General features: G+C 35.1%; 1 protein-coding gene and 1 pseudogene across 1 annotated transcript in view; one reads left to right on the forward strand and one right to left on the reverse strand.

Annotated features, from left to right (window-relative positions):
- Catspere (catsper channel auxiliary subunit epsilon) overlaps positions 1-13,570 on the forward strand; it is a 175,712-nt gene that overhangs the window by 51,721 nt on the left and 110,421 nt on the right. The window contains exon 8 of the mRNA XM_076872903.1: positions 8,620-8,697. Within this exon, the coding sequence (XP_076729018.1) occupies positions 8,620-8,697 (78 nt within the window). The remainder of the gene's footprint in view (positions 1-8,619; positions 8,698-13,570) is intronic.
- LOC143379494 (nucleophosmin pseudogene) lies at positions 11,402-11,984 on the reverse strand (annotated as a pseudogene).

Below are 13,570 nucleotides of genomic sequence, written 5' to 3' on the forward strand. Positions count from 1 at the left end.
ATTTAGAGACAGGGTCTCACTGAATTGCTTAGCACCTTGCTTTTGCTGAGGCTGCATTTGAACTTGTGATCCTCCTCTCTCAGCCTCCCAAATCGCTAGGATTACAGGCATGCACCAACAGCTCAGCCAGAAATGTAATTTTTAAAAGCAAAAAACAAAACAAAAACCTTATAGTCTCAAATTGCTCATCATTCTATTCCCTTTCTATTTTTTTTATTCCCTTTCTATATCTTATATAGTGCTATTTGAGAAAACTAAAGTCCATTTTATGTGTGTGTGTGTGTGTGTGTGCTCGCGCACACACATGCCTGGAAATTTTATTTGGCTTTTAAAATTCTCTTTCTTTTTCATGAAATCTTTTTTCCTTTTCTTACTTTTTTTGTGTTTCATATCAATTTAAACATAGATTCTTTTAAAACGCATGTTCTTAAGGTACTGATTCTTCTGTTTACCATACTTGCTTACTTGTGATAACAATTTTGATTGTCAGCTCAGCTTTAATAAGGGTATGATTTTTCTTTAGTTAATTTCTTTTTTTTAATTAGTTGATTTTGTTTTTTAAATACATGACAGTGGAATGCATTACAATTCTTATTACACATATAGAGCACAATTTTTCATATCTCTGTATATATGTTCACACCAATTCATGTCTTCATACATGTACTTTGGATAATGATGTCTATCACATTCCACCATCATTGCTAACCCCCTGCCCCATCTCTTCCCTTCCCACCGCTCTGCTCTATCTAGAGTTTGTCTATTCCTCCTATGCTCCCCAGCCCTACCCCACTACAAGTCAGCCACCTTATATCAGAGAAAATATTTGGCATTTGTCTTTTGGGGATTGGCTAACTTCACATCTTCTCCAACTCCATCCATTTACCTGCAAATGCTATGATTTTATTCTCTTTTATTGCTGACTACCATTCCATTGTGTACATATGCTACATTTTTTAATCCATTCACCTACTGAAGGGCATCTAGGTTGGTTCCACAGTTTAGGTATTGTGAATTGTGCTGCTATAAACATTGATGTGGCTGGGTCCCTGTAGTATGCTGTTTTTAAGTCCTTTGGGTATAGACAGAGGATAGGGATAGCTGGGTCAAATTATGGTTCCATTCCCAGTTTTCCAAGGAATCTCCATATTGCTTTCCATATTGGCTGCATAAATTTGCAGTTCCACCAGCAATGTATGATTGTACCTTTTCCCCCACATCCTCATCAACACTTATTGCTCTTTGTCTTCATATTAGCTGCCATTCTGACTGGAGTGAGATGAAATCTTAGAGTAGTTTTGATTTGCATTTCTCTAATTGCTAGAGATGATGAATATTTTTTCATGTATTTGTTGATTGACTGTACATCCTCTTCTGAGAAGTGTCTACTCAGGTCCTTGGCTGATTATTGATTGAGTTATTTATTTTTTTGGTGCTTAGCTTTTTGAGTTCTTTATATACCCCAGAGATTAGTGCTCTATCTGATGTGTGAGAGGTAATAATTTGCTCCCAAAATGTAGGCTCTTTATTCACCTCACAGATTACTTCTTTTGCTGAGATGAAACTTTTTAGTTTGAGTCCATACTATTTATTGATTTTTGGTTTTAATTCTTACACCATAGGAGTCTTATTAAGGAAGTCAGGGCCTAATCCCACATGATGAAGATTAGGGCCTACTTTTTCTTATATTAGACTCAGAGTCTCTGGTTTTATTCCTAGGTCTTTGATCCACTTTGAATTGAGTTTTGAGTATGTGAGAGACAGGGGTTTAATTTCATTTTATTGCATATGGATTTCCAGTTTTCCCAGCACCATTTGTTGAAGATGCTATCTTTTCTCCAATGCATGTTTTTGGTGACTTTGTCTAATATAATTGTAATTTTGTGGGTTAGTCTCTGTGTCCTCTATTCTGTACCATGGATCTACCAGTCTGTTTTGGTGTCAATACCATGCTGTTTTTGTTACTATTGCTCTGTAGTATAGTTTAAGATCTGGTTTAGTGATGCCACCTACTTCATTCTCCCTGCTAAGGATTGCTTAAGCTATTTTGAGTCTCTTATTTTTCCAGATGAATTTCATGACTGCTTTTCTATTTCTATGAGGAATGCCATTGGGATTTTGATGGGAATTGCATCAAATCTGTAAAGCATTTTTGGTAGTATGGTCATTTTGATAATATTAATTCTGCCTATCTAAGAGCAAGGTAGATCTTTCCATCTTCTAAGGACTTCTTAGATTTCTTTATTTAGGATTCTGTAGTTTTCATTGTATAGATCTTTCACCTCTTTCTTTAAGTTGATTCCCAAGTTTTTGTTTTGTTTTGTTTTGTTTTTTGAGGCTATTGTAAATGAGGTAGTTTTCTCATTTTCTTCTCAGAGGATTTGTCACTGATATACAGAAATACTTTTGATTTATGGATGTTGATTTTATATCCTGCTATGCTGGGAGCCATTAGCCAAGTAGGTATGACAATTTCCTTGCCAGTGTACCTCATGTTGCTTAGTGGAAGGACTCGTGGAAATAGGACATTTTGCAGTGACCTTGCTCAAGGACCAGGGTGGATCCGGGTTTAGGATGTTCCCGGTTTAGGAAGGTTATTCCTGCTGGGAATAGGGCGTATCCTGCTGCCTGAGTTCCTCTTGAGTTCTCACGGGATTCAGACAGTATTTTTGGGAGACAGAAGCCCAGTGGAGGTGTGGATTTGGGCAGAGAATGTGGATTTCCCCAGAACGTGTTTGTAGAAGGCTGGTGTGAGATCCGGAATAAAGAATTGCTGTTTGAATCTACAAAGCTGTGAGTGGCTCGTGATTTGTGCCCAGCCAGACTGCGGCACTGCTATTTTGCTGAATTCATTTAATAGTTCTAGAAGTTTTCTGGTGGAGCTTTTTGGGTCTTCTAGGTATAGAATCATAGTGTCAGCAAATAGTGCTAATTTAAGTTCTTTTTTTCCTATATGTATCCTTTTAATTTCTTTTGTCTGTCCATTTGCTCTGGCCAGTGTTTCAAGAACTATGTTAAACAGAAGTGGTGAAAGAGAGGATCCCTGTCTTGTTCCAGTTTTTAGAGGGGATGCCTTCAATTTTTCTCCATTTAGAATGATGTTGGCCAGAGGCTTAGCGTAGATAGTCTTTACAATGTGGAGATATGTTCCTGTTATCCCTAGTTTATCTAGTGTTTTCAACATGAAGGGGTGCTGTATTTTGTCAAATGCTTAGAAATGATCATATGACTTTTATCTTTGAATCTATTTATGTGATGAATTACATTTATTTATTTCCATATGTTGAACCAACCTTGCATCCCTGGGATGAATCCCACTTGATATATTTTTGTATTTAACTTGCCAGAATTTTATTGAGAATTTTTGCATCTATGTTCATTACAGATATTGGTCTGAAGTTTTCTTTCTTTGATGTGTCTTTGCCTGGTTTTTGAATCAGGGTGATATTGGCCTCATAGAATGAGTTTGGAAGTGCTCCCTCTTTTTCTATTTCCTGAAATAAATTGAAGAGTATTGGTATTAGTTCTTCTTGAAAGGTCTTGTAGAACTCAGTTGTGTATCCATCTGGTCCTGGGCTTTTCTTGATTGGTACGCTTCTATTTCATCACTTGATATTGGTCTGTTTAAATTGTGTATATCTTCCTGATTCAATCTGGGCAGAAATTTGTCGATGCTTTCAATATCTTCTATTTTATTGAAGTATAAGTTTTCAAAATAATTTCTAATTATCCTCTGTATTTTTGTATTGTCTGTTGTGATATATTACCTTTTTCATCACATATGCTGGTAATTTGATTTTTCTCTCTCCTTCTCTTCATTAGCATGGCTAAGGGTCTGTCAATTTTATTTCTTTTTTCAAAGAACCAACTTTTTATTTTGTCAATTTTTTCAATTGTTTCTTTTGTTTAGATTTCATTGATTTCAGCTTTAATTTTTATTATTTCTTGCCATCTACTGCTTTTGCTGCTGATTTGTTCTTCTTTTTCTAGAGCTTTGAGATGTAGTGTAAGGTCATTTATTTGTTGACTTTTTTTTCTTTTAAGGAATAACTCCATGCAATGAATTTTCCTCTTAGTACTGCTTTCATAGTGTCCCAGAAATTTCTATATGTTGTGTCTACGTTCTTATTTGCCTCTAAGAATTTTTTAATCTCCTCTTTGATGTATTCTGTAACCCATTGTTCATTCAGTATCATATTGTTTAGTCTCCAGGTGATGGAGAAATTTTTATTTTTTATTTTTTCATTGATTTCCTATTTCATTCCACTATGATCTGATAAAATGCATGGTAGTATCTCTACTTTTTTGTATTTTCTAAGAGTTGCTTTTTGGCATATTATGTGGTCTGTTTTAGAGAAGGATCCATGTGCTGCTGAGAAGAAAGTGTATCTGCTTGATGAAAGTTGAAATACTCTATATATGTCAGTTAAGTCCAAGTTATTGATTGTATTATTGAATTCTATAGTTTCTTTATTAAACTTTTGTTTGGAAGATCTATCCAGTGGTGAGAGAGGTGTGCTAAAGTCACCCAAGATTATTGTGTTGTGGTCAATTTGACTCTTGAACTTGAGAAGAATTTGTTTGATGAACATAGCTGCACCATTGTTTGAGGCATATATATTTATGATTGTTATGTCTTGTTGGTGTATGATTCCCTTGAGCAGTATGTAATGTCCATCTTTGTCCCTTTTGATTAACTTTGGCTTGAAGTCTACTTTATTTGATATGAGGATGGAAATCCCTGCTTGCTTCCGCAGTCCATGTGAGTGGTATGATTTTTCCCAACCTTTCACCTTCAGTCTGTGTATGTCTTTTCCTATCAGATGACTTTCCTGTAGGCAGCATATTGTTGAGTCCTTTTTTAAAATCCAGTCTGCTAGCCTATGCCTTTTTATCAGTGAGTTTAAGCCATGAATATTCAGGGTTATTATTGAGACATGGTTTGTATGTCCAGCCATATTTGTTTATTTTTGATATTTAACTTGACTTGATTTTCTTCTTTGATTAGTTTTTCCTTTAGTGTACTACCTCCCTCTACTGGTTTTCATTGTTGTTTTCTGTCATTGTTGTTTTCCGTTTCTTCTTCATGGAATATTTTGCCAAGGATGTTTTCTAGCTACAAATTCTTTTAATTTTTTTTTATTATGGAAGGTTTTTATTTCATCTTCAAATCTAAATCTTAATTTTTCTGGATACAAGATTCTTGGTTGCCACCCATTTTCTTTCAGAGCTTGATATATGTTGTTCTAGGATCTTCTCTAGCTTTCAGGGTCTGTGCTGAAAAATCTGCCGTTATCCTAATTGGTTTCCCCCTATATGTAATCTGATTCCTTTCTCTTGTGGCTTTTAAAATTCTTTCCTTAGTTTTTATGTTGGGCAGCCCATTTTATTATAATGTGCCTTGGTATGGATCTGTTGGGATTTTGTACATGCTGAATCCTATAAACTTCTTGACTTTAGATTTCCAATTCATTTTTCATGTTTGGAAAATTTTCTGATATTTCATTGAATAGATTGTTCATTCCTTTGGTTTGAACCTCTATGCCTTCCTCTATCCCAATAATTCTTAAATTTTTATGCTTTTTATGCTATCCCATATTTCTTGAATGTTCTGTTCATAGTTTCTTACCATTATCACTGTGTGTCTATGTTCTTTTCAAGATTATATATTTTATCATCATTGTCTGATGTCCTATCTTCCAAGTGGTTTACTCTGTTGGTGATGCTTTCATTTAAGCTTTTGATTTGGTTTATTGTTTCTTTCATTTCAAGGATTTCTGTTTGGATTTTTTTTTTTTTTAGAATTTCTATCTCCCTGTTGAGGTGATCTTTTGCTTCCTGTATTTGTTTATGTAGCTCCTTGTCAAAGTGATCTTTCACTGCTTGCATTTGCTTTCTTATATCTTCCTTGAGTTCACAGGACATTTTAACCATGTACATCCTGAACTCCTTCTCTGTCATTTCCTCTGTTGTGGCTGCCAATGATTCTAATGATGTGGTGACTTGATTTGTTTGGGGCACTTTCTTCCATTTTCTTTTCATGTTGCTTGTGTGTCTTCCTTTCCAGCTCTGTGGGTTTGGGATGTTATTGTTTTTACCCTATAGGCTTGCAGTGCTCTTGTAGGATTCCAAGACCTCCCCTCTGTGGGGAAGGACAATGTTAACAGATCCCAATATCAACAATATATCACCTATAACAATTTGTTGTTATTAAGACGTTTACAGTTTAGTCTCAATGTACAAAAATGTTGGATTCAATTGTTATCTAAAATATAATCAGTAGTTTTATAAAAAGGTTTACAGTTTCTGATGTTTGTCAATGAACTGGGGGTGAGGCATAGGACGATATGCTGAGGAGGTAGGATGTGAGGATATAGAGTTAATAGATCTTAGGAAGTGTGAAAGAGAAATTTAATAAAGAGGGTTAGTAGCAAGAGAATAGACAGGAAGTAATTTAGGGTAGGCAGGTACGTGGGAAGACAGTAGAGTGCATAAAACAAACATACATATGTATTTACAAAAATACAGGATGTTAAAATGGTAAAATTTGGAGGGGGAAAGAAAATGAAAGAAGAAAAAGGGAAAAAGGGCATATACAACACCTCTATATTATATTATTCAGATGTCTTAGTCCTCAAAATTCTATTTCATGCAAACTTCTTGGTTTCACATATGTTGGGGGTGTGAGGGCCAGAGAATAAAGGGGTAGAAGAGAAAAAAGAAAAAAACTCTGAAGGAAGAAACCAGGGTTGTTGCTAGTTGTAGAGATCCATATCTTTCCTTCCTGCTTCTCTTCTCATCCAATAGGTGTAAGCTGGTGTCTCTGTCATCAGGCTGGTGGAGGTAAACAGGGTGGGAAGGCTGGTCCTGGTGTAGGGTGACTGAAAGTGGGAGTGGCAACAGCCAGTCCCTGCAGGAAGACTGCACCTCCGGCACCTCACGGGTCTCTTTTTGGGACTGCTTGTATGACTTGAGCACCCGGTACTATCTCCCTATCTCGCCTGGAGATTTCCCAATTCCTGGTCTCTCTGTTAGGCTCCAGACTTTAGCCCCATCTCCCTCTCCCTTAGCAATTCCCGACTGAGTAACCTCTCACACCAGGACTCCTGTGGGCAGCACTCTGGTCACAATGCACCTGTGTTGGGCAGCTCCTGTGTTGGGTTACCACCACTGGGGAGAGGGGAAGGTTGAAAACCTGGTACCTGGCTACTGTGTTGGGTTACCACCACTGGGGAGAGGGGAAGCTTGAAAACCTGGTACCTGGCTGCTGGGAGCTGCCCCCACCTAATATGGCAAGAATGTTGAGCCAAGTTGGAAGCGGTCTGCTTTCAGCGCCGGGGTATCTGATGAGGTCAGGGGAGCCAGGCAATGGCATTGTGCTGTGGGTAGGTAGCAGCTGAGTGACCTGCATGGGAGCAGAGCAAAGCCTTGGAGATCTGCAGATGTGTTGATCTGCTAAGGAGCTTGGGAGCCCTGCGTTAGCTAGAATTTCGGACTTGAGTGTTGGGAACCAGGGGTTCTGCTCTAACACTGAGGCCCAGAGCCCTGCACGGGGTCACAGCGCTGGTGATTTCTGCAGAGAGCAGCTGTGTAGGGGTCCCCTAATGCTCTCAGAGATGCAGTATTCCAGCTAGATGAGATCTGGATCACAGAGCGACACAGAATGCTGCCTCCCTCTGGCCCATCAAATTTCACCACCCACAAATAAATTTTTTAAAATTAACAATCTAGGGCTTGGGAAGTGGCTCAAGCAGTGGCGCACTCGTCTGGCATGCGCGGGGGGCGCTGGGTTTGATCCTCAGCACTACATTAAAATAAAATAAAGATATTGTGTCCACCTAAAAAAAAAACCTAAAAAATAAATATTAAAGTTAACAACCTAATAAAAAACAGGAAAAGGAAATAAAAGTGAAACATCTATGGTTTCTTCATGATTTAGAATAAAAATTAATGAAAATTTAACAAGAATATGTAAAGCTGAAAAATTAATGAGAGTATGTAAAGAAAAATTAATGATAACATGTAAAAATCTCTAAAATATAATTAAGTGAAAAAAATATAAGGTTCAAAAATGTGTATTTAGTAAGCTAGCATTTATATCAAATGGAGGAAAAATTATTTACTATTCACAAAAATTATGGGAAACGAGTAATAGAGTATAGGGTAATAGAAACTGCTTTTGCTACATATTTTAATATAATTCATTTTAACTATGCAAATAAATTATCTAGTTAATAAAAAATAAACAATTAGATGTCTATTGAAATGGCCAGACTGTGACAAGTGACAAAATATGTTATAATTAACATTTATAGAATGATTTTTTTTTTTTTTTTTTGTAAAAAGTGTGCTAGTGTTAGGAATTGCTGTGTCTATGGGTATAAAGAAAGATATATAAACATTTGTTTAACATTAGTTACTTAAGAATGTAAAGGGATATTTTTAACCCTTCATAGGTCTTTGACTTGTTTCAGTGATTAAATACTGCTTTGGATTTTTTAAAAAATGGAATAATTCAATTTTTTTTAATAAATGAAAATATTTTTGGATTATTTTGCCACAACTAAAAACTAATTGTGCACAAAATATAAATAAATACAAAAACATTTTCTTTTCTAGAATGTCATAATATGGGTATATGATCCAGAAAATTCAGACTCTGAGGAAGTACAACTCAATGCAAGTGAACCCTCACTGGTAGGTGGAAAGATTATTGTCATTATTCCTGCTTTCCTTTTTTTTTGGTATAGAGATTGAACCCAGGGTTTTTAACTACTGAGTTAAGAACATACCCAGTCCTTTTTATTAATTTATTTTTTAAATTTTGAGACAGGGTCTCACTAAGTTGCTTAGGTCCTCACTTAGTTGTTGAGGCTGGCTTTGAACTTGAGATCCTTGTGCTGCAGCCTCCCGAGCCACTGGGATTACAGGCATGCACCACCACACCTGGCTGTGCTTTTACTTTCATCTTTCTGTATCCTTATATTTTCAACATATGTCCTATAAGCACCATAAATGTTTTTTATGGTTTTATCTTGACCAGCATTAAGTATTAATAATTAGATCATTAAGTCCAGTTACATTTAATAGTTACTGATACATTCTTATTTTTTGCTTTAAATTTTGTTCTCCCTATTTTATTTTCTTTCTTTTGTTGCCTGTTGGCAGTTTTTAATCTCTCAACACTTCATCATTTCACTGTCTTAGGAAATTGTCTTTCATCCTGTGACTCCTTCAAAAGCGTTTTAGCCTAGGTTCAAGAAAAGTGTAACAGAGAAGGAAAGAAATATAGTTAGTATTCTAGGGTTGTAGCTCAGTGATAGAGCACTTGCCTACTATGTATGAGGCACTGGATTCAACCTTAAGCACCACAAAAAAAATAAATAAATAAAATAAAAATATTGTGTTCATCTACAACTAAAAAAATTTTTTTAAATATACTTATTATTTTTTGTGTGTGTGTTTTGTTTTGTTTTGTTTTGTTTTGGTGTGTGTGTGGTACAGGAGATTTAACCCAGGACCTTGCACATTCTAGGCAAGCGCTGTAGCCTCCAGCCTCCTGGAAATCTAGTTTTTAAGTTGTCAGTACAGTAGGACATCAGAGCAGAGTCTCACCAAGTCCCTACAAGGAGCTATGCAGAATGTATCTTAAAATTATTCACCAAACGAACAGAATACACCTGGGCATTAGCTTCACAAAGTAACAGAAAAGCCCCCATTCTCCATTGGTCAAAGGTTGTTGCCAAAGCAATGGCTAGATTAAAACATGGGAGTAGAAGAAGCAGGTTACAAAAGGTAAATAAGTAATAATCCAATATTTTTTCTTCCTGCTACTTTAAAATATTTGTCTTTTGTTTTCTTCAGTTTTATTATGCTGTGTCTAAATGTAATTTTATTGATTCTTTTTAGTCATATAAAACATTAGGATACATTTTGACATAATCAGAATATTGTGAAATACATTTGCTCTAATTCAGTCCTTAGCCCTTCCACCTCCCCCATTCTCTCTGTACCCCTCCCTGTATAATACTGATCTCTCTGCAATTTATTTATAGTATTTTTAAAAATTAGTATCTTGAGGATATAATTGATGTTGGAATTCATTGTCCTATATTCATGCATTCACTTACAAAATTTGGTTAGATTCATTCCACCATCCCCTGCCACCCCATGCCTCCCACCTCCCCATTAATTCCCTTCATCTATTCTACTGATCCTCCTCTATTTTGATGAAATTCTCTCTCCATTTTTTTTCTTTTTCCTCTCTCTTCTCCTGCCCCTTATTTTGGATTATCTTCTGCATATCAGAGAAGACATTCAATCTTTGACTTTTGGGGATTGGCTTATTTCACTTAGCATGATAGTCTTCAGTTCCATTCATTTACCAGCAAATGCCATCATTTTATTCTTTATGATGGAGTACTACCCCATTGTGTGTGTGTGTGTGCGTGTGTATCACATTTACTTTATCCATTCTTCTGTTGAAGGGCACCTAGGTTGGTTCAATAGCTTGATTATTGCAAATTGTACTATTGTAAATATTGATGTGTCACTATAGTATATTGATTTTAAATCTTTTGGATATATACTGAAGATTGGGATAGCTGGATCATATAGTGGTTCCATTCCTAGTTGTTTTTTTGTTTTTGTTTTTGAGGTATCTCCATACTGCTTTCCAGAGTGGTTGTACTAATTTGCAGTTCCACCAGCAATGTATAAGTATACCTTTTTCCCCACATCCTCACCAACATTTATTATTATTTGTAGTCTTTAAAAAAGAAAAAAAAGATTTTTCCCCACACTGGTGTTTTTGTTATAGCAATTATTTATTTTTAAAGTTATTTTATTTATTTATTTTTACGTGATGCTAAGGATCAAACCCAGTGCCTCTCACATGCTAGGCAAGCACTCTGCTACTAAGCTTCAGCCCTGGCCCCTATTATTTGTGTTTTTGATAATTGTCACTCTGACTGGAGTGAGGTAAAAATCTCAATGTAGTTTTGATTTGAATTTCCTTAATAGAAGACTTTTTCCAATATTGGTTGACTATTTGTGTTTCTTTTAAAAAAAATAGAAACAATACTACTTTATTAAAATACTGAATTTATTTCACATGTATATTTTTGTCTCCCCACCATTTCCATGTCCAACCACCATTACTACTATGTCCTATCATAACATTCCATACATACTTAAAAACCAAGCAAAGGGTGGAGTTCTATCTTGAAAAACTAAACAGGCATTTTGCACAACACATTCTTGGCAAGGGAACCTGGACAACATTTATCAAACACGATAGGGAAAGTTCTCATTTTGCATTATAAAAAGGACAGCCAGATACCAACTGTTTACAGAAATGAAATAAGACAGAAATTTTTTACAAACTGTTTAAACTATTTTCTTAATGAGACTTCCTCCACTGCCAGAGATCTTGAATAGCCTACAGGTTAGTCATCTGGAAGCAATTTTTCACATCATTGATGAACTTGGCTTCCATTTTGGAAAGAGAACCACCTTTCTCTATACTTGCTTGCATTTTTGCTTTAATGTCTTCTACAGAACTAGTGCCTTTTGGTGTTTTAGGAGGTTTTTTTTATTTTTTTTTTTAAGGATTCTTGGCCTTTGGATCTTGGTGTTGATGATTTTGAGTCTTTTCCATTCTGCTTTTATATCTGTGCATTTTTGACTGGAGTATCTCATAGATTTCTTCAATGGAGCTTTTTCTTCAGTTTCCTCATCATCAAAATTTTCTTCTTCTTCTTCAGCAGCAAGCTTTGCTTTTTTTCTGTGGAACCTTGCTACCACCTTGAGGGGCAAATCTCTTTCCAGATACGCTTAAGAGTTTTATATCCTCCTCCTCTTCATATTCTGTATTTCTCCACAGCTATTAAGTGTTGTCCACTAATATGCACAGGCCCTAGACTGCACTTCAACCTTAAGACCACACGTGATATGATTTCAAAGCCCAAAGTTCCTTTGCCCATTTTTTGATTGGCTTATTTGGGGATTTTTTTTTTTGGTATGAATTGTTTTTGAGTTTTTCAGTTTTATTTTTATTATGCTGTGTCTAAAAGTAAATTTTTTTGAAAAAAAATATTTTTCCTGGAATTATTTGACTGTGAGAATCTGGATTGGAATCTTTTGATCTTAGCCATATATTTTCAAGGTCTCAATTTTTTTTCTCCTTTCCTCTAGTATTCCAAACAATAAACATGTTAGGGTTTTTTTTTTTTACATATTTTTTATATATTCTCGTGGGATGGATTTTTTCATTTCATTACATAGGATTCCATTTCAATGTATATTAGACTATCTGACTTATCTGCTATATCTCTTACCATCTTCTTTCCATATTCTTTTTTAAACTCTCTCTGTCACATTTCGCATAGAGATTTCTTTCGACAAATCTCCAGGTCACTAATTCTTTCTACTCTGATATCAAACCAAATCATTGACCTCTTTATATCAATTATTGTAGACATTTTATTTGATTGTTTAACAAATCTTCTATTTTACTTTTATAGTTTTCTATTCCCTGTAAATAGGCAAAGACATCAACACACCGAAGGTGAAAGGATGGGGGAAAAACATATCATTCACGTGGATCTCATGAATAAACAGGTGTTTCTATCCTCATATCACATAAAGTAGACTTCAGGCCAAAGTTAATCTTAAAGTACAAGAAGGATGTTTTATACTTCTTCAAGGAATCATACATCGATGAGACATAACAATCATATACATTCATGCCCCAAACAATGGAGCATCTATATACATCAAAAAGCCCTTATAATTTCAAGAATCAAATAGACCACAACACTATAATACTGTGTGACTTTAACATATGTTTCTCATCACTGGATAGATCCTCCAAACAACAACTAAGTAAAAAAACTATATAACTAAAAAAATACAATTAATAATTTGTAGTTAACTGACATATATAGAATATTTCATCCATCAATGACTGAATACACTTTCTTCTCAATAGCACATGAATCCTTCTCTAAAATAGACCATATCTTAGGCCACAAAGCAACTCTTAGCAATATGAAAAAATAGAGATAATACCTTGCATTGCATTATCTATGAAGCTTGTATCATTTTAATACAAAAACTAAAAAAAGATACATCAAGGAAAGGAAGCTTCAGACCAATATCTCTAATCAATGATAAAATAAAAATAGAAGCTATTCTAACACCTAGATACTAAAGAATACACTATTGGATGACAAATGTATAGCAAAATAAATCAGGAATGAAATAAAAAAAATACAAAGAGAAGGAGAAAACTCAAATTACTAAAATTTCTTCTGCAAAAGAAAATATCATGAAGGACACTACTAAGATAGAGATGATAATTAGAAACCATTTTGAAAGTTTATACTCTAATAAAATAGAAAATCTTGAAGACATCAACAAATTTCTGAAGACATATGACCTACCCAAATTGAATCAGAAGGACTTAGAAAACTTAAACAGATTAATTTCAAGCCATGAAATAGAGATGCCATTAAAAGCCTACCAACAAAGAAAAACCCAGAACTGACGGATTCTCAACCCAGTTCTA

The sequence above is a fragment of the Callospermophilus lateralis genome, chromosome 13 (assembly GCF_048772815.1).
Source record: "Callospermophilus lateralis isolate mCalLat2 chromosome 13, mCalLat2.hap1, whole genome shotgun sequence".
Classification (NCBI taxonomy): Eukaryota; Metazoa; Chordata; class Mammalia; order Rodentia; family Sciuridae; genus Callospermophilus; species Callospermophilus lateralis.